This window comes from Biomphalaria glabrata, chromosome 9 (genome assembly GCF_947242115.1).
Source record: "Biomphalaria glabrata chromosome 9, xgBioGlab47.1, whole genome shotgun sequence".
In the NCBI taxonomy this organism is placed as follows: Eukaryota; Metazoa; Mollusca; class Gastropoda; family Planorbidae; genus Biomphalaria; species Biomphalaria glabrata.
This window is the reverse complement of record NC_074719.1, coordinates 5,660,825-5,683,679: the sequence shown is the minus strand read 5'-3', so window position 1 is coordinate 5,683,679 and position 22,855 is coordinate 5,660,825. Positions and strand designations below refer to the sequence as shown.

The following is a 22,855-nucleotide window of genomic DNA, read 5'->3' as shown; positions in this document are numbered from 1 at the left end:
TGTTTTTTTTAAATTGATTCTCGTGTTGTCAGGTAAAAGAAATTTCAGCTTGATCCGAGATTGGGTGTGGGAGAAAAAACGTGTACACATTTTTTTTACCAGACAGACAGACAGAGTGAGTTGATATAAGCTTTGTAATAAAAAAATATATACACTTAAAGGTAAAGCTGTGGCAATTTACTTGAGTATTACCGCAGCATTACCGCATGTACTTAATATTGCTGCTTTTACTTAGTATTGCAGCACTGTTAGTTTCCTTATGTCTCCTTTTTAACACAGTCCCTGACATCCAGTTTTGTTGTATGACTTGTAGAAGGTTTCGCTGTGTATGAATATAAGCTACAGCCTATGATCCATGCATTTAGTATGTAAGCCAGTATTGTGGGTGAGTTTAGGTACGGGGGGGGGGGGGTGTTATCCTCGTTGTTATGTCACAGCTGTGGTGTAAACAAAGCCTCATCTCGCTTCGTTTACTTTCAGGCTGTTCGCTTGGTTGCTCGGACACAAACTTTTTATTTACGACATTGTCTGATGCACCGCTGGTGCGTTGGACATGCGGCCATTAAAAGAAAACACTCAATCTTTGTTTCAATGTCGTAAACGGCACCGGATTCTAGCAAGTGAAAGTTTCTAACCCCCCCCCCCCCTTTAATAACTAAAGGAACTAATTTAATGCAAAGGCAATGAGAATTTTGATTATTTCATCTCATTTTCCTTCTTTAGTTATCATACCGTATTTAGTATGCATATTTTCAAAAGTTTTTTTGAATTTCAATTAGCGGAGGTCTACCGTTGAGGATGAAGCACTGGTCGGCTGCACACCGCAAACTATCGTAAATCCGTCACTAATCGTAAAAGACTCTGATCTGTCTCTCCAGCGTTTCTTTTTTTTTTTTTTCAGTTGAACCTTAAATCCTTAGTAGTGGTTGGCCAACTCCGCGTGCCGCCTGAGGTCGACCTTCCTCTGGAAAGCCTTGCCGCACTTGTTGCATGAGAAGGGCTTATACCCGGTGTGTTTTCTACTGTGCGTGATGAGATTCGAGGACTGGCTGAAGGCTTTGCCACATATACTGCACTTGTGAGGCTTCTCTCCTGTCACGTGGTAAAGGGGTGGGGGAGGGGAGAGAAGAAAGAGAAATGAATAATTGAGATCAACTTGTCTTGGACTAACTTAGCATTAATTACTTCTCCCTAATCCTATGTACAAATGTTTGTATGCGTACGAAGTGAACAGAGCTATGAAATGATGCATTAACGCAATACTGGGTTGGCGTGCATTTGAGATCAGGAGGACACCAGGTGGCGCTCTAAAGATTGAATAATCTCAATGGCCCTTTGTATTTATGTTACAACTATCTCTCTGTAATTGTTTTGTCTCTTTTCTTCTTCTGTCTCTTTCTCTCTGTCTCTCTGTCTCTTTCTCTGTCTCTCTGTCTCTTTCTCTCTGTCTCTTTCTCTGTCTCTCTGTCTCTTTCTCTCTGTCTCTTTCTCTGTCTCTCTGTCTCTTTCTCTCTGTCTCTTTCTCTGTCTCTCTGTCTCTTTCTCTCTGTCTCTCTGTCTCTGTCTCTCTGTCTCTTTCTCTCTGTCTCTCTGTCTCTTTCTCTGTCTCTCTGTCTCTTTCTCTCTGTCTCTTTCTCTGTCTCTTTCTCTGTCTCTCTGTCTCTTTCTCTGTCTCTCTGTCTCTTTCTCTGTCTCTTTCTCTGTCTCTTTCTCTGTCTCTTTCTCTCTCTCTTTTTCTTTATATGTCTCTCTATCTCTTTCTCTATCTCTTTCTCTGTCTCTTTCTCTGTCTCTCTGTCTCTTTCTCTGTCTCTCTGCCTCTTTCTCTGCCTCTTTCTCTGCCTCTTTCTCTGTCTCTTTCTCTGTCTCTTTCTCTGTCTCTTTCTCTGTCTCTTTCTCTTTCTCTTTCTCTGTCTCTTTCTCTTTCTCTGTCTCTTTCTCTATCATTTCAATCTCTTATATTTCCTCTATATTTCTTGTTCTTTTCACTTTCTCTCTTATTTTCCATTTCAACATCTCTCTTTCTTTCCTTTCCACTTTCTCTATTTCTACACTTTTTACTTTCTCTCTGTCTCTCCCGTTCTGTCTCTTTTCTTTTAGACATTTTAACAAAAAATCCATAACTCTTCCCATAATAAAACACTTACGGTATATCACCACCATTAACTCGAACAGTCTTATGACAATACCCTGTCAAGTCACTTACACCGGGCAAATCATTTATTTATCAAGCAAGTCCTTAATAGGCCCAGGTTTTGAACGCTTCGCTGGACACATGATTGCTAATTGTACCGGATCAACTTGCCGATTCTGGTAAATCTTTACTATCTGGGAAGTCAATGACCAAGTGCCAGGAAGGTTGTAAATAAATGACTATGTGACCAGGTCTGTAACTAAAGAATACACCATTTGGTTGGCCTTACTCTTCATTGTCAGAATTGTAACAGAGAAACTGAGCTTCGGGTAGGCTACTAATTATGTTTTACGGGTAATGAGAGTGTCGTCACAGAGCGCTGGGTTCGATTCTAAGATGCTTACCAAGGTCATGGTACAAGGTCATGTTTAAGGCGAAATGTGTGTGTCCAAGTGTGCCAACTGATTTATTGAATGATGCGAAGACAAGACAATAGAGCTACTCACTTTTCACACTAATTCACTAATTCACTAATCTTTTTAATCAGTAGGGAAACTTACGAAGGACTTTAGTTAATTAATCTGTAAGAAAATAGTACGAATCGATGCAGAGCCGCCACAGAAATCGATAGATAGATAGATAGATAGATAGATAGATAGATAGATAGATAGAAAGGTAGATAGATAGATAGAAAGGTAGATAGATAGATAGATAGATAGATAGATAGATAGATAGATAGATAGATAGATAGATAGATAGATAGATAGATAGATAGATAGGTAGGTAGGTAGGTACGTACATACATACATACATACATACATACACATACATACATACACATACATACATACATACATACATACATACATACATACATACATACATACATACATACATACGCATACATACATACATACATACATACATACACATACATACATACACATACATACATACATACATACATACATACATACATACATACATACATACATACATACATACATACATACATACATGCATACTTACATACATACATAGATTGATTGCTTGATTGATTGATTGATTGGTGGATTGACTTATAGATATTCTCTTGAAAAAAGACACGTTTTAACTATTGACTGCCCACCCACCCCCCTCAGTAAGGTGATTACTCATTGACCTGCATAAACATCTCTTGCAGTGAAAGAGTCAAAAGAAAATACTTCTGCTTTCTGCCCCCAATAAGGATTATGGGATAGAGCAAATGTTTGTATTTGGTAGGACGTGTCTGGTCCGCCCTGTTCCCTCTCCCCACCTCTTGAAGCCGAGTGAAGGTGTGAGCTGCGACGGTGCAGGATCTCTGAGTCTTTGAGGCTATAACACCGTGAGTCAGCGTACCCGACGCACCCAGTGTCGCGTGACGGATTTCAGGAAGCCCCTGATGCGTGACCAGCGTACGCGCGTGCTCAAGAGGCTGGGGGCGGCACGGAGAAGTGGCTAGGTGTTGATGGGTCAGCTAGGCGGCAGTGAAAACCTGATTTCAGCGGGCATACATAATGGCGGAGATTCCTCACTTCCGGTGCTGCTAATTAAGAGCCTCTCGAGGCGCCCGGTGCTACATCTACCCCATGCTACCCTCTGCGTAGACTGCTACCATCTCCTTGGCTTTACAACCCTGGTGACCTAACACTGATTAAAAGAAGGTTCTCAAAGTATTCATTTCTTTCCATTCTATTCAACATCATATATCTCTTACAAATCGGCTTTTTATTTTCATTTTTTTTTACAATACTTCTATTTAAGCGTCGGTGTCCAAGGACCTGTATTCTGCATGGAAGCTGATCTCATAAGAAGATCTGAGTTTAAGTTTGAGTTTTTGCATAAAAAGATCTAACGATTTTCCTAGAAATGTAACTGTTGATGTATGCTGAGAAAAGAATGACTAGCCACACGGGGAAAACTCTAGTTTGACAGTTATAATTTATATAGATAGATAGATAGATAGACAGACAGACAGACAGACAGACAGACAGACAGACGGACAGACAGACAGACAGACAGATAGATAGATAGACAGACAGACAGACAGATTTTCATAGAAATGTAACTGTTGGTGTATGCTGAGAAAAGAATGACTAGTCACACGGGGAAAACTCTAGTTTGACAGTTATAATTTTTATAATATTTTTTCAGTGTAATATAGATAGATAGATAGATAGATAGATAGATAGATAGATAGATAGATAGATAGGTAGATAGATAGATAGATAGATACATAGATATATAGATAGACAGACAGACAGACAGACAGACAGACAGACAGATAGATAGATAGATAGATAGATAGATAGATAGATAGATAGATAGATAGATAGATAGATAGATACATACATACATACATACATACATACATACATACATACATACATACATAGACAGACAGACAGACAGACAGACACAGACAGACACAGACAGACAGACAGACAGACAGATAGATAGATAGATAGATAGATAGATAGATAGATAGATAGATAGATAGATAGATAGATGTGGGGGTGTGCGAAACTGATGTACCTACTGAAGGTAAAAACAGGAAGCCTAATTAATGTTTCTATTAATAGAGTTGAGTAGTTCATTACTTAATGATGATCTGTTTCGTTCTACTTTGACTTAAAACGCCTGGAAGCTATTTTTAGAACATGAAAACAATCTTTCAAGTAGTCGCAGATCCTCAATGACCTAAGGTCCGAGTACAGCATGTAAATAAATGATGATGCCTTATTTTGGGTATTTTGGGGTACAGAAAGTTCTAGAAATAGATCTGTGTTCAACTGTTTGGGTCTACTCGGTTCTTAACTAGTTCATAAATTTGTAACTTAATTAGCTAAAAACTCATGTCGATCAGAGATCATTTCGGGATCATAATTGGGATTTTATTTAGAAAAAAAAAAAGAAATTATTCATTTACGCTAAACCTAGTCGTGTACGTTTGCTAGAGACTTAAACTCAAACACAGATTTGTTTTGCTGGGCAGTACTACAATGTAAATCTCGGACCTTGTGGTCTATAGGGCAGATGATGTATTGGTCATCTGTTTCTGTGGCCTACGGTTAACGAGGGTGCCATGTGGCCAGCACAACGACCAACCGCCTTTACCTTACCCCAACTAACGTCAGGTACCCATTTAGAGCTGGGTGGACTCAGAAGCGCCCAAAGATCCCGAAATGAAAATCCCAGTCTCCACCGGGATTCGAACCCGCGCCTTACCGCTCAGCCACCGCGCCTCCATTTACTGGTCCATGGCATTACACTATTTTGCGCTATTCTAGATTTTCACGATGAACTAAACAATGTCAAGGACACTAAACTGAATTTCAAAGTTGCCAACTAAATAAAAGTTACAACTAAAAGTACTGCTAAATTGTGCTATTTCATCTTCGTTTAACCACTTAAAAACCTAGTTTATCAGCACTTCCTTTATTTTGCACAACGGATAGACCAAAAAGCTTGCTATTTATAGTTTTTTTTTTCCGCCATGTATGAAAAACTCCCAATAAAGACACTCGTAATAAAATAGCACTTGTACAAATTCGTCCTATAATATGGAATAAATATCTGCCTTTCTTTGTGCCATTCTGGGTATTCTATTAGGCTGTGCTTTTTTGTAGGTCTAGTTGTAACTCATTACTTCATGTTGTTAAGTATTATTGCTACTTTACTTTTGTAGCCTTCTGTGCGGAAGTGTTAGTTGTAAATCATTGCTTCATGTTGTTAAGTATTATTGCTATTTTACTTTTGTAGCCTTCTGTGCGGAAGTGTTTTGAGATTTTACTATTGGTGTGAACTCTAGTTAAATATGTTGTGATAATAGTTCCTTCTATTAAAACATATACATGTTTGCTATTTAAAATGTCAAATATAAAAGAAAGTGTGTATTAAAAGAATTTGTTCCAGATTATACCTAGTCATGTATGCGCATTGGCTGAGCGGTAAAGCGCTTAGCTTCCGAACCGGGAGTCCCGGGTTCGAATACTGGTGAGGACTGGGAATTTTTAATTTCGTGATCTTTAGGACCCACCTGAGTTCCCCACCTGAGTTCCCCACCTGAGTTCCCCACCTGAGTTCCCCTAGCTCTATTGGGTACCTGACATTAGTAAAGGCCTTTGGTCATTATGTTGGCCACATGACACACGTTAACCGTCGGCCACAGAAACAGACAACCTTTTACATCCTCTGCCCTATAGATCGCAAGGTGGAAAAATAGCAATTGCGGGTCCCTATGCGAAACTGATTGCGCGGGGCCTAGTCTCGGTGGGAATAAGGATAATAAGTGAAAATTAAGATTTTGTTTTAAAAAATAAATTCGGCTTTGCATTTTGTTCATTCTTTTTTAAGTACAAAATTGCGATCAAGTTAACTTTACTTTACGAATCTTGCAACCTATGGCATATTTATATGCCAGTGACTATAAAAGTAAATAAGGTATTGGAACTTCCGATAAAGGTGAAAATTCGCCCAATTATTACATTTTATCGACATCTAGAATCTATAATTATCAACAAAACAGAGCATCAACAACACGTATACACATTCATCCGTGACAGAGCATTTATAATTGAGGTGCTTTAAGCTACGTTTACTGCAGTTTAGGTTACTTAGGTTAATTTTTGCTATCAAAATTAAGTCTAATAAAATTAGGCCTAATATAATATAGTATAATTTAGTAGGCTGTAGTGTTGTCTACTATATAGTTGAGCCTACTGTAGTTCATTCATATATAGATCAGTCTACTATAGTTCCAACAATCGTTTCAATTGTATGTCCTCAATTTAAATTTAATTTCGGCCTACCGAATCTTCTTAATTATCTCTATAAAACTAATTAACACACTTGTATGCTCAGTGCATTCGTGGCACCATAAGTCATTAATACGATTCCCATATTATACAACATCGGGGAATCCCGCAAGACCTAATTTAGCTTAGCCTCATTTTCATTTCATCACGTTATCCTTTCTACGGTGTACCACGTGATGCTCCCATTTCTAAAACTAAGGGGGCGGGTGAAATCGAGATTTGGGGAAATAAAACGAGTCTCAGAAAAGCAGGGAGAAGAAAAAGAAGACACTTAAAGTTTTCTGATCAATAATGAACACAGCGCTGGGGCGAGGGTGTGAAAGAAAGCTGCCGGCATCTTAAAAGGTGAGACGTCTGCTGGGCAGCCAGATCGAGGCTCGCCGTCCAATCAATTTTACATCTGAGGTTTCAAAAATAAGGGGGGCTTAATTGTGATACATTTTCAATCAGTTGGCTCCAGAAGGTTCCCAAAACGTGATAGCAGGCACAAGAGTGCAAGGAAAGAAGATAAATAGTTGGCTCTAGAAAATAAATAGAAACTACACTCATTTGGCTCTAGAAGATAGAAACAACAGTCAGTTGGCTCTAGAAGATAAATAGAAACTGCACTCTGTTGGCTCTAGAAAATGTCTGAGATAATGTAGGGCTGACATATTTTCATGTAAATTTCTTTCACCTTCTTTTAAGCCATAAATTATAATTCACAACGTTCTAGATGTTAGCGTACGCACAATAACCCACAAATAAAAGGTAAGCCACCTTACACACATTGCCGTATTCACAAAAGTAAATGAACGCAGGTTTCTAATCAATTATCACATTCTGTGGTATTTTGAAACAAGAATAATTTTTTTTTTATAAACTTGAAAAGAACTGCACATTTACATCCTTATATCTCAATACTGTAAGATGTTTTCCTTTTTTTTTAAAATCAAAACTAATTTATTCTCACTAATTAATTAATTGGCTTATTTTTTATTTTTTGTTTTGTTTTGTTTTGTTTTGTTTTGTATTCATATATGTTTTGTTTGGGACAATGAATAATTTTGCGAAATTTCAACCGAGAATGAAGAAATAACAAATCCCAAAATGTGTACAAGATAATCGGACAGAGGGAGTTGATATACGCTTTATAAAAACTTTAAACCTTTTTTCGATTGTCTTTTTGCACTATTGTAGTTTGAAATTTAAGATCAAATTTCCTTCTAAAGGGCGTTGGCTACTTTAGATCCGGCCTTGCGTGTACCACTTCCGTTTAAAAAGTATAGCTGAGAGCGAGGCTGTCCGGAGAACCAACCTGTATGGATGTATGTGTGTTTCTTCATGTCCGACTTCTGATGGAAACGTTTCCCACAGTATGGGCATGGATAAGGTCTGGTGTCGCTGTGGATCAACATGTGCGTGGAGAGTGTGGATGACCTTTTGAACCGCTTCCCACAAACCCTGCACTAGAAGGGGGAAAATACAATATAGATAATTACATTGTAAATCAAGCAAAATATAAAACAATCCTTTTAAAAAGCTTATCTAGAGGGGATGAACTCCTCCCTTAATCTTATACGTACAAGTTATTTCCCTTATTTGATATCAAACAAAATAATCAATTACCAATAATTTATGACTAATTGGTTGTTTTTTTATTGATTCATTTTTTGATAGCTACAATTAATAATTGTGAGGGAGAAATGGCGATAACAATTAATAATTTTATAGTAGATATTTTGTATGGAATACTTTGAATGCATTTATTACCTGGAATGTTCTCTCTTTTATGCCACTGTTGTCACTGCCGTTGCTGGCACTGGCTGACAGGTTGAGGGGAACATTGTCTGACGTGTCACTACTGCCACTGCTGGACACAGGGGCACTCGGCACGTGCATGTCCGGCTTGGCGTTTAGCGGAGAGGTCAGCCTGCGAGCCTCTGGCGACCCAGTCGGGCGCGGGAGGCTGACGTGGCCCATGGGCGTCAACGACGAGGGGCTCACGAATGTCATCTGGGTCGGGCTGACGTGGGTCATCGGGAATGACGTCATGCTGGCCAGCGAGGCTATCGGGCTGGACAGAGGCTCTGTGGGGGACGGGGGCGTCAGCGGCAGAGACAACGCTCTCAAAGCTGTCGGGGCGATGTCTGGTAGTGAGCCCCTGGTGAAGGCCAGAGCTCTGCTGAGACATTTGGAACATTGGCAAGGGAAGAAATCCTCTTTCCGGTCAAACCTTGTGTTGAAGTAAAACGGATGCGACTGAAAACAAACAAGCGAAATATTTTTTTTAATCCCTTTTTTTAAGAAACAAATATTATCTAAGGGTAAAAAAAAAACACACCTCCGCATTGACATTATAAAGCTCAATAATGTAGAAGTTATATCCCTCATTCGATTTCTTTTAAAAAAAGATTAATTTCCCCAAGAATTAATTGACTTATTGATTAATTTTAAAAATAAACTCCTGTTTTGTTAGTTACTATGAAAAAAAAATTTCAAAGTTTCAATTACATCCGAGAATGGGTGTGGGAGAAATAACGTTTTGAATTATTTCAGGGGACCTAACCCTATATATTTAGCCGTATCTGTGAATACTGAGGATTAATTTCCCTTGTTGGTATCAAACTAAATAATTGATTTCTAATGAATAATTGTGCAAATGTAAAATTGACCCAAGAATGAATGTGGGTGAAATGACGTGTACAAACATTTTAACAGACAGAGTGAGTTGCTTTGTAAAATTGAGAACAACATCATTCAGAAAGATGTCACACCAGTTTTAATACATAAACTGCTCTGATGTTTTGCTCTCTACACTAGAATGACTGACCTTATACACAATTAAGCTATTTTCCAACATTGCTGCATTCAAATCTCTTCTCTCTTTATCTCTTTCTCTCTTTTTTTCTTTCTCTTTTTTCTCTCTCTCTCTTTCTCTCTCTCTCTTTATCTCTCTTTCTCTCTCTCTTTGTTTCTCTCTTTCTCTCTCTCTTTCTCTCTTTTTCTCTCTCTCTTTCTCTCTCTTTCTTTCTCTTCTCTCTTTATCTCTCTTTCTCTCTCTCTCTCTTTGTTTCTCTTTCTTTCTCTCTCTCTTTCTCTCTCTCTATTTCCATCTCTCTTTTTCTCTCTCTTTCTATCTCTATTTCTCTCATTTTGGTTCTCTCTCCCTCTGTTTTATCTTTATTTCTCTCTCTTTTTCTTTCACTCTTTCCTTCTCTTTCACTTTTTTCTCCTTCCTACTATCTGACTACTACATTTTGTCCACCTACGGTCTTGTTAATATTCTTCTTAAGTATATATAGGGCCTCCAATCAGTATATTGTGTGTTATGTACTCACTATTGACATTGACGTGATTTTTTTCAAAGATATTAACAAGCTTTAAATTTAATGTATTTTAGATTTAGAAATATTATGTTAGCTGTACTCTAGTATTCATTAAATCTGAAAAAAAAAACGCAGATCAGAACTTAATATTCATGACAACATTGAAAGTTTCCATTTCAAACCTTAGGGCAGATGATGTCAAGTTCATCTATGGCCCACGTTTAACGAGGGTGACATGTGGCCAGCACAACGACCAACCGCCTTTACATTCCCCAACTAATGACAGGCACCCATTACAGTTGGCTGGACTCTTGGGCGCCCTAAAATCCCAAAATTCAAAATCCCAGTTTTCACCGAGATTTGAACCCAGGACCTCGAATTTGTCCTCGAATAAAAGCTACGACTAAATTATGCAAATAAGAATAACTAGATTGTTTTCATTAGGCCTAATTTGCAATTTATTTAGTAATGCACATTCAGTGAAACATGTTGACCAAGAACCCCCAAGTAATGCCAGAGGTTTAGCTAAGCTGGGGAGGAAGGAGGAGAATTTGAAACCCCCCCCCCCCAAATGAACGTTTTTTACATACAAATTAAATATTACGAAAAATGCAGGGGCCCCCAAAGAGGTCAAGCTCCCTGGGCCCTCAGACGATGGAAAATTCCTAGCTACTCCCTTGAGTAAATGCGCAATCCATAGGTTGGGTAGACCTTGCAGAAGCCCCTTACATTTCATTGCTCCCCAACTGACCTGAATTAGATTAGGAAAGAAGCTTGATTTCATCACAGAGTACGCATGCGCCTGCGCAGACATGTCGTGATCAAGAGTCAGCCAAGACAGGAAGTCGCCAAGAAAGTCTCGGAGGTATTGGGAGTGTTTCAACTGGTGCGGTGCTAAACTTGACGCCGCCGGTGAAAAACCTGAAACACAACAAATGGAATTACTTGAGCTACAACTGCATTCTAAATCGCCCTGCTAGTATACCATTGTCATTGCTTCAACGCGGATAGTCTTCTTTGATACAATGACAATACGTGTTATTAATACATATACATTTTTCAAGCAATTTTTCTAGCAAAAGGGGTTCAAAGCTATTGATGTACGACTGAGATTTCACGTTGTCAACTGAAGTACAGAAGGTTAAAATTAGGATTAGGGTTATTATTAATGTTTTGTTAATGGTTTTATTACAAAGCTTATATCAACTCACAGTGTCTGTCTGTCTGTCTGTCTGGTAAAAACGTTTTAACGTGGGTTTTTTTCTCCCATTTCCTTTTCTCGGATCAAGTTGAAATTTCGCATAATTATTCATAGTCGATGGCAATACACGAATCAATCCAAAACGTAACCAATTAGGTGATAAATTAGTACTAATTAATTAATTGTGTTTTATATAGCAGAAATGGAGCTAAATCCTGCAATGTACAGGACACTAATTAGCGGTTCTTTTCCTCAGAAAAAAACTTCGTTTTAAAAAAAGTATCCTTTTTTCTATTGCTTGTTTTATCATGTTCCAAAACAACCTATCATCATTGGCTATGATCTACACTCATCCAACATGGTCTGAGCCCAAACTCACTTCCGGTTGATTCAAAAGATTTGGCAGAGGATCGTGGTGGTTGAGTGGTTAGAGCGCTTGGCTTCCGGACCGAGGATTCTCATGTTCAAGTCTTGGTGATGACTGGGATTTTGAAATTTCGTTAACCCTCGGCCAAATAAACAGACCGTCCGCCTTTTAGATCGCAAGGTCTAAAAAGGGAAGCTTTACTTTGCAACGGATTTATCGACATCTCTATCAACGCGATGTGTCTAAAGATTGCAACATTTGACAACAAAACAAGACACAGCTATCAGCTCCTCTAATATCATGTCTTCGACCTTACCCATACCACTGGGTTTCACACTTGACATCTGTTCGTCGCCCCAACCGTTACCCCCCCCCCCCCACCCTGCAGCCCCACTTCACCCCGACATCCTGTGTTGAGCCCAGGTAGAGATTAGCGTCATCTCTTTATCAAAAGGTAGGATAATGACATGAACCAAGCTTGAAATTCTAATGACATCCCAGATGGCCTATGCGGGTTATACATAGGCACAAGTGTGTACATATCAGCATCGGGCCTAAATAGATATGTGTGAATTGGCTAAAGCTAGGGGCAAGTGATGTGCTAACCAAAGAGATAGGTCCGGGGTTCGAATCCTGGTTAAGTCTTTGATTTTTTTTAATTTCGGAATCCTCGGGCGCCTCTGAGTCCACCCAGCTCTAATGTTGGGGAAAAAGAAAAAAGGTTGGTCGTTGTGCTGGCCACATGACACCCTTGTCAACCGTAAGCTACAAAAACAGATGACCTTTACATCACCTGCCTTATTGACCACGATGTCTGAAAAGGGGAACTTCACTTTGTATACAATGAATCACAACAGAATAACCTAACCTTGGTTAGGCCAATAATAGAATATGCATCCTCTGTTTGGGACCCGTCAACTCAAGAAAACATTAAGAAACTGGAACAGATACAAAATAGAGCAGTGAGATTCATAACAAACGAATATTCACATTTGACTAGAGTAACCCCTTTAGTAAAATCACTAAATTTAGAAAGCCTTCAGGATAGAAGACTTAAAAGTAAAGTAACAATTATAAATAAAACACTGAACCATAATCTTCAAATACAAAAACAAAATTTAATAAAATACTCAGAAAGACACAAAGATAAAGAAAGGCACATTCCTCGTCCCATATGCTAGGACAAATTTGTACAAATACTCCTTCTTCCCTAGCGTTATTAGAGCATGGAATGGGTTGCCTGAGCTAGCCAGGAAACCAGTGACTTGGCAGAATTTAAGACATTGGTTAATATGCATGACTGAATGCATAACGCGTAGGACGTAATCATCTTCTTTTTTGAAGTAACGTCTGTATTATATAAGATAAGATAAGAAGAATATTCTGGCCTTTACTGTACTGTCTTTAAACCACTTTAAATTAGTCTAAAATCAAGTTAATAAATAGTGAACAGAACAACGATGAGGGTTCCGCCTGAAGTCGTACAGTGAGAACTCCTGATGATATCGAGATGGGCCGGTTTTTTCAAAAAGTTGTAGGATCACTCGTTGTGATAGTTAGCGAAACAAATAAAGAACAGTGATGTACTGATTCTGATGGCGATACTTGCATTAACACATTTACAATCAGGGAGAAAGAGAGAGAGAGAGAGTGAGAAACTGAGAGAATAAGTACGAAAGAGAAAAAAAGACAATCACGGAGCGTCATTTGACGGTAGAGACAAAGCAGGCCTTAGGCATAGTCAAACTAGGCAGCCGCCCCAGGGCCTACGATTAATGAGAAGAAACAGCGAAACTTGTGCGTAACGGTATTGTTGACGTACATTAGATTTTAAATAAATTGCGTCTCATTTTTACGCTGATATTTTTTATTTGTCTATTTTGTTTGCGGGCCACCAACGTCACTTCGCCTAGGGCCTCCAATTATGTAAGGCCGACCCAGTACAAAGACAAAGATGCAATCTGAGAGAGAGAGAGAGAGAGAGAGAGAGAAAGAGAGAGAAAGAGAATAATAGAGAGGGGGTGGGGAAAGGGGAAAATAAGCAAGAATGAATTGATAGAGAGAAAAGTGTCGATTAGAGAGAGAGAGAGAGAGAGAGAGAAAGAGAGAGAGAGAGAGAAAGAAAGAAAATAATAGAGAGGGGGTGGGGAAAGGGGAAAATAAGCAAGAATGAATTGATTGAGAGAAAAGTGTCGATTAGAGAGAGAGAGAGAGAGAGAGAGAGAAAGAGAGAGAGAGAAAGAAAGAAAATAATAGAGAGGGGGTGGGAAAAGGGGAAAATAAGCAAGAATGAATTGATTGAGAGAAAAGTGTCGATTAGAGAGAGAGAGAGAGAGAGAGAGAGAGAAAGAGAGAGAGAGAAAGAAAGAAAATAATAGAGAGGGGGTGGGGAAAGGGGAAAATAAGCAAGAATGAATTGATAGAGAGAAAAGTGTCGATTAGAGAGAGAGAGAGAGAGAAAGAAAGAAAATAATAGAGAGGGGGTGGGGAAAGGGGAAAATAAGCAAGAATGAATTGATTGAGAGAAAAGTGTCGATTAGAGAGAGAGAGAGAGAAAGAGAGAGAGAGAGAAAGAGAGAGAGAGAAAGAAAGAAAATAATAGAGAGGGGTGGGGAAAGGGGAAAATAAGCAAGAATGAATTGATTGAGAGAAAAGTGTCGATTAGAGAGAGAGAGAGAGAGAGAGAGAGAGAAAGAGAGAGAGAGAAAGAGAGAGAGAGAAAGAAAGAAAATAATAGAGAGGGGGTGGGGAAAGGGGAAAATAAGCAAGAATGAATTGATTGAGAGAAAAGTGTCAATTAAAGAGAGAGAGAGAGAGAGAAGTCTGTTAATAGTCTTCATGTCTGTCTTATTTGTTTAAGAACAAGTAAAAACGAAATAATGCAATTACTTCTATCTTGCTTTAACCTACCGCACATTCATATAGTAATATACTTTCCCACACCCACACAGACACACCCACACACAGACACACCCACACAGACACACCCACACAAACTGTCTTCAAACTTTCCCCCACACACACACGCTAACTATAAGGTTAATATTGTCCGACTCAGAAGCAAAACGTCCGTCGTTATTCAATAATTGCTTGTCTCAGCCGCATCCCTACTCCTCGGCTAATTTCTTCCTGCGGTCAGAAGTCCTCATGTCTCGGGGTCCCTCTGCGGGCGCCATTAAAGAGTTGCGGGGCCCCATGAGGTGGGCCCGGGCTAATAGAATAATATCTCAAAGATAATTGAAGGCAATTGCAAAAAGAAGTGGTGGGGGGTGGGGGTGGGGGGTTAGCGCGAGCGCGCGGTTGCCATTGTGTTTGGTTCCTTGCAAGGATGAGACTTATTGTTGGATCACTTGAGCTGACCGGAGGACTTCTGCGATGTTCTCTCCTGCCGGCATCTCTCACTTAGACCTGTGTCCAAACAGATTAAGAGAACAACTGGGTGCTTGGACTTTACGTCTGATTACAATTCTCCTGTTGGTCAACCTCTTTAACTCTTTCTCTCCGTAATTATTTACCACATTCTGGTGGAATCAACGTTGGTATCGTCAGTTAGGAGAGAAAGAGTTAAGTCACTATCCAATGGGAACTCATCAAATTTAGGCAGAGAGGGGGAAAGAATTTATCTCCATATACCGTGGACTTCCAACATTAAGAGTTCAATCAAAAAGTCTATCAAAGATTTGTTGACAGTGACACCTAGAAATATGTAAGGAAAATTGGTGCATTTATTTCAGTTATAAATTAGAGTAGACTCAATGCTGCAACAGAATCAAACATTCTAAACGAGAACTAAAATAAAAAGCATTTCTTTGGTAAAATCACTAAACATAAAGACACTTTCGTACAATAGAATAAAAAGTAGAGTAGCTATAATACAAAAAAAATCTGAACTATAATTTACAAACTGAAAAACTAGCTAGCTCAGGCAACCCATTCCATGCTCTAATAGCACTAGGGAAGAAGGAATACTCAGAAAGACACAAAGATAAAGGCATATTTCTTATTCCATACTCAAGAACGAATGATAATTTATCAAAGTAAAAAAAAATATTTAAAAAATTAAATTTGGCCTGGAAACGAGAAAATATTAATCTTGAACGATATTTTCCGATATTTCCACATTCATTCAAGATTTTAATCAATTCATGTTCAGGGTTATATAGTATTCTGTTGTAAAAGTTGCCCTCTGAGCGTCGAGTTAAAAAAACAAAACAACCTTTAACAGACTCTACAGTGTAACGCTAATTTAATCTATCACATTTTCCGTTAATAGCCTACACCCGTAGACAGTGCTACTAGAAGGCTTCATCCTTTAAGGGGCTACACACATAAGCTTAAAGCATCTATTTTTTTATAAAGATATCAGAGTTGACTGTATGCATGAGTAAAGTTACCGATACATTATCAAACTTAACAAAATGATATTTAGGACAGGTAGACCTAGAACTGGAAGCCCATCATATGATATACAAGTTATGGGCCGAATGGTATAAAAATGCCCGGGCCGATTTTGACACCCAGTCCGTCCCTGTGTACGCCTCTGATTGCAACAACTATTACCAAGCCTTCAACAGAACATCTACAACAACAAAAAATCATTCTCGCACCAATCACTAAATCATAGACTATTTCTCTCAATCACACTATGACTAAATTCTCGCACCAATCACTAAATCATAGACTATTTCTTTCAATCACACTATGACTACATTCACGCAGCAATCACTAAATCATAGACTATTTCTCTCAATCACACTATGACTACATTCACGCAGCAATCACTAAATCATAGACTATGTCTCTCAATCACACTATGACTACATTCACGCAGCAATCACTAAATCATAGACTATTTCTCTCAATCACACTATGACTACATTCACGCAGCAATCACTAAATCATAGACTATGTCTCTCAATCACAATATGACTACATTCACGCAACAATCACTAAATCATAGACTATTTCTCTCAATCACACTATGACTACATTCACGCAGCAATCACTAAATCATAGACTATTTCTCTCAATCACAATATGACTACATTCACGCACCAATCACTAAATCATAGACTATGTCTCTCAATCACACTATGACTACATTCACGCAGCAATCACTAAATCATAGACTATTTCTCTCAATCACACTATGACTACATTCACGCAGCAATCACTAAATCATAGACTATTTCTCTCAATCACAATATGACTACATTCACGCACCAATCACTAAATCATAGACTATTTCTCTCAATCACACTATGACTACATTCACGCAACAATCACTAAATCATAGACTATTTCTCTCAATCACACTATGACTACATTCACGCAGCAATCACTAAATCATAGACTATTTCTCTCAATCACACTATGACTACATTCACGCAACAATCACTAAATCATAGACTATTTCTCTCAATCACACTATGACTACATTCACGCAGCAATCACTAAATCATAGACTATTTCTCTCAATCACACTATGACTACATTCACGCAGAAATCACTAAATCATAGACTATTTCTCTCAATCACACTATGACTAAATTCACGCAGCAATCACTAAATCATAGACTATTTCTCTCAATCACACTATGACTACAATCAAGACCCATGAATAATGTAGCCCATGATCAAACATTCACCAGCCTAACGTCTGCAGAGACAATGAGATCTCCATAGTTGGCAGCGAAATGACATTAGCGGAGAGGTAAAGAAACTACAACAAAAGGCCGACAAGACTTTCTTTGTTATGCAAGAATTACTCCAGTTGGCAGGCCTTCGGACACAACGGGCGTCACAGTTCCCGCCTTCCTGCAGCGAATGCTAGCGCGAGGCTGACATCAAGGGAGACCATTCAAGCGTGCGGGCTCAGATATTATTTAACTTCAGAGTTGAGGTCATTGTTTTATCTTGTAAGTTAGAGGCTTGCAAGCCTCCCCAGCCCCCCAGCTTTTTATTTTTGTTTTAATTCACGGCCCTAATTCATTCTTGGCCATTAATGACACTAGACTGTAGAGAGAAGAGATTATTGTGGGGTGGAGAGGGGGCGAGAGACAGAGAGAAGGTGGGAGGGGACCTATGTAAAATCAGAAATGAAGATATACTTATTTAAAAAAAAAAAACTCAGAGATTTTCGATAGTATAATATATTCCATCTCCTTCAGAGATTTCAGAATATATCTTTATGATGTTTAGCTTCCTGAAGAAGGAACAACTCAGGCTGCATCAAGTTTTATTTTTATGTCAATTTTTTTTTATTTCGCTCTCTCTTTCACTGTCTTTCTTTTTCTTGTCTATATTTTCACTTCAGGTGGTCTCTTCTTTTCACTACGTCTCTTCTTTTCACTAAGTCTCTTCTTTTCACTAAGTCTCTTCTTTTCACTATGTCTTTTTCTTTTCACTAAGTCTCTTCTTTTCACTAAGTCTCTTCTTTTCACTATGTCTTTTCTTTTCACTACGTCTCTTCTTTTCACTAAGTCTCTTCTTTTCACTATGTCTTTTCTTTTCACTAAGTCTCTTCTTTTCACTATGTCTTTTCTTTTCACTAAGTCTCTTCTTTTCACTATGTCTTTTCTTTTCACTAAGTCTCTTCTTTTCACTATGTCTTTTCTTTTCACTACGTCTCTTCTTTTCACTAAGTCTCTTCTTTTCACTATGTCTTTTCTTTTGACTAAGTCTCTTCTTTTCACTATGTCTTTTCTTTTCACTAAGTCTCTTCTTTTTACTATGTCTTTTCTTTTCACTAAGTCTCTTCTTTTCACTATGTCTTTTCTTTTCACTAAGTCTCTTCTTTTCACTAAGTCTCTTCTGTCATGCATATTCACCAATGACTTAAATTCAGCCAAGTCACTGGTTTTCCTGGCTAGCTAAGGCAACCCATTCCATGCTCTAATAGCACTAGAGAAGAAAGGAACATTTGTACAAATTTGTATAGCATATGGGACGAGGAATGTGCCTTTATCTTTGTGTCTTTCAGAGTATTTTATGATATTTTTTTTATCTATCTATTTTCTTACCATCCTCTTTCTTTGTCTCTCTATATCATTTCTTTCTATCTTCCTCCCTCTTTCCCTCTCTCCTCTCTCTCTCTCATTTGAATATAAACCGATCACCTAACGAAGAGACTAGTACAGAGATTGGACACCACGATGACCTACTAACTACTGCCATATTACAAGGTCGTCAGGACTAGCAGAGACTTTCCTTCAGAGAACATTACCAGGAAAAAATAAGAAGAGGCAGACAGTGAAAGCAATGAGATGACAACATAAATGGATGGGCCTGCCATTTAGGGAGATTCTGTCCAAGGCATAAGACTGAGAGGAATGGAGAAGGAGGGTCAACAGATCTTGTGTGGTGCCCCAACGGTAGGTGAAGGACACACATATAAATTCTTCTTACAATCAAACCACCACGCACGCGCGCAACAGCAGTTTAATAATGAATGCGCTAATCTAAATCATCTATTATCACATACACACTCAAACACACACACACACACACACACAAAGGTCTAAAGTCAAACTCAAGTCTGAAACAATCCCTAAAATCTACAAGCGAAAAGAAACATGATACCATGAAAAGGGGAAGGGGGGAGAAGCCATGAGTTCTAAAAGCGATTCATATGCAGAAGGAATCATTAAAAATGTAAGGCCCCCTTAGAACGTGCTTCAACTTATGTTAATGATCTAGTCACAATGCTGCACAGACTATAAAGTGTTCCAGAGCTTTGGTCTTTTTATCGCCCTGTCCAGTGACCTGGTTACAACGGCCTGGCGGAGGGGGAAGAAAGGCGCTATTGGTAGATTTACAATGCAGTTCTGGCGAAGATATAAGCAAAGATAACTGGTGCTGACGTGATGTAATAGCATTGACAGTGGCGGGAAACGTCGCAGACGACATAGTGGAAACTAGGTCATTAAGGTACAAGAAAGTGATGGTGTCGTTTTGTGATAGGCAGGGCCGGATTTAGGACTGCTTCCCCCTAGAACATTACCTTTAAAAAAAAATGGGGGGGGGGCCTCCTCATTTTAAGGATATTAAATTTTGCAGCAAGGCACACATAGGATATATAAGACAATAATGGAATTGAGATTGAATCTACTAATACTCTTATTTCTGTCCTCACAGATTTGACATATATATAGATGTATTAATGTTATCAAGAGCACTTATATGGAAGCCTCAACTTACTGAAGTCCGGCATTATCTCCTAATAGGATATACTTTCTTTGCTGCTTACAATGTAGACAGGTATTCAGGCGACTCAGCATATAACTAGGTGATCAAGGTACTTAAGTGTTGGTATATAAGTTCTATGTGTCAGGGCAATCCTGGACATTCTAAAATCCATTTTGTTAAGTAAGAAAGAACATGGCTGGACTCCACTTCCGACGTCTTGCTTAGCTTCAGACAATCTCTTCCAACGTATTAGGTCTACTGCTAGAGCTGAAGTGTAGCCCTATATGTTTTTATTTTTTACTTTTTTATTCCTTTGAAAAATCTTTGACATTTTATCGCAGTATAGTCATCTCATCATCATTATCATCATCTGACTTTCGTCATAGGGTCATGTGACACTTCGCGTAGAATCCCTCCACTGTTCCCGGTCAGCAGCTGTTTTTATCAGATATCAAGAGAGAGGTCGGTCCATTCTTTTACATTATCCGGCCATCTTTTCTTTGAATGACCATCTCTTCGTGCTCCCTCTACTGGACCTTGAAGAATGACTTTTGATAGTGAGTCATGTCTTACACTATAACCGAACCAGTTCAGCTTTCGTCTCATGACAGTATTGTCACATTTGCCAGAATGAGTCTTGACTTGTAACATTTCACACTCATTTGTCTTCTTTTCCTGGTATCTGAGACCCAGCATCATTGTGTAGCATTTACTCTCAAAGGCTTGAAGTCTTCTTTCAGCCTTGGCGTTCAGTGACCAACTTTCACAACCATACATCATTCCACTTGCGCTCCCTCCGAAGGAAAAAAAGAGTTTGCAATACTGAAATCCTCCAGCGAACGGGCCTTCTCGGCATCTTTACAGTCCTCAGGCAAGGCCGCCTGCGCTGGGTCTTACATGTTCGCCGGATAGAGAACAATCGCATCCCAAAAATCATTCTCTACGGGCTACTCGCGTTTGACTCTAAAATAAAAACTGGTCGCCCCCCACCTCCGTTACGTAGATGTGAAAAAACGTGATTTCAAATCAGTGGACATTGAGACTGACCATTGGGAAGACATAGCCTTAGTCCGCACTAGTTGGAGAGAGACGGTGACCAAGAAAGCTATGGACAGCGAAAAAGCATGGGCTTCAGCTCTTGAAGAAAAGCGTGCCACACGGAAAATGGCCGGCTCCTTTACCATCAAAGTGAAAGCCACCTTGATCTGCAATATATGTGGACGGGAGTGTCCCTCCCAAAATAGGGCTCCACAACCACATGAAAAAGTGTTCGAGATGAACCATAGTCGTTCTACCACTGAAGGAGGTCAATATTGATGATATCCAGCATTTTCTGTAGCATTAACTCTCAAAGGTTTGAAGTCTTCTTTCAGCCTCAGCGTTCAGTGTCCAACTTTCACAACCATACAGGAGTAAAGTGACTTCTTTAAAGTTATGATATTTGATATTTTGGGTTTTTGGCACTTTGGCACAATTAAGGCCATGCCGTGCCCCTAGTCCCACAAGGGTGGTTCCCCTTTCGTAATTGAAAAACTAATTTTTTTACAGTTAAATTAAATAATTTAAAACAAGGTCCATTCCCAGCTCAGATGGTTAGAAATAGTAAAAATTTGTTAATTTAATACAAATCTGTTGTAAAATATTCACAATTTCTTTGTCCTATCACAACCAAACCTTCGTATTCTGAATATGTCAGCAGCGATCGGTTGGACGACACGCGCTTTTTAAACAAGGCTTGAGCTTAAGACGAACTACAATTACCGCCCTTTAATAATAATTCCTCGACCTAGTTTAAAGCAATTATTTATTATTTATCATTACCCTAAAACAAATTGTTGTTAAATTGCAAGAGAATGTAGTCTTGGAAATAAGCAAAAATACATTGTTCACCTATCCAGAAAATACAGGCAAGACTTCATTTTCATTCAAGAAACAAATATAGACACACATTATAAATCACGCAAATACACATCCGACATAGGGCTGAAAGAGGGCTGGTTTAGCCTAGGTAACGAGTGTAGTGGGGTAGCTATTTTTCTAGTCTCAGATAGGTTTAAAGTAGTGCATGCATTTAATGACACCAGGGGAAGAATAGTAATCAGGAAATCAAACATTTACACTTGCAAACATCTACGCACCAGCAAAGAGCGCGGAAAAACAGGATTTTTATGAAAATTTAATTGATATACTAAACAATAATTATAGAGAGGATACGCTTATCATAGGGGGGGGATTTCAATTACATAACTTCTGCATTAGATAAACAGACTACTTTGGCAGTGGGCCCTACCTCTCGTAAAACCTTTCCGAATCTTAATTTCTTAGAGGAGATAGAGAGGAATTTTAATTTAGTTGATGCTTACAGGACACTAGAACCTATGGGTCGTGACACCACCATGGTGCATAGGTCATACCCCGTCTCGACACGCTTAGATAGAGTGTATGCTCCTAATCATTTCTATATAAGTCGGGTGTCACATCTGGAAGAAACACTAGAATACACAGACCACAAAGCGGTGTTAGTTACTTTGGACATAAAAAACAAAGAAATTAAAAGAAAGTCATCCCACTGGAAATTTAACAATTCTCTGTTTGAAATTCCCCTTTTCGTGGAGTTAGTTTCTACTAATCTAAATTCTTACTTACAAGATATACAAGATCCACATTTCGATTTAACACAGACATGGCCACTCCTAAAAAGTTCTATCAAGCAGCAAAGCCAGTTAATATCTACATTAGCTCAGGGACGTAGGAGGCAAGAATATGAACAACTCAAATACACATTATTACACACGGATGATGAAATCGTTAAAACAGAAA

At 38.8% G+C, this 22,855-nt stretch overlaps 1 protein-coding gene across 2 annotated transcripts in view; it reads right to left on the bottom strand.

Annotated features, from left to right (window-relative positions):
* Positions 1-700: 700 nt before the first annotated feature.
* The window catches only part of LOC106063610 (fez family zinc finger protein 2-like), a 65,826-nt gene continuing 43,671 nt past the window's right edge, over positions 701-22,855 (bottom strand). For both annotated transcript variants that reach the window (XM_056040328.1, XM_056040329.1), the window contains 4 exons: positions 11,032-11,201; positions 8,725-9,213; positions 8,270-8,420; positions 701-1,092 (listed from right to left, as the gene is read on the bottom strand). In XM_056040328.1, coding sequence (XP_055896303.1) covers positions 917-1,092; positions 8,270-8,420; positions 8,725-9,213; positions 11,032-11,201 — 986 coding nt within the window. In that variant the 3' untranslated portion in view covers positions 701-916. The remainder of the gene's footprint in view (positions 1,093-8,269; positions 8,421-8,724; positions 9,214-11,031; positions 11,202-22,855) is intronic.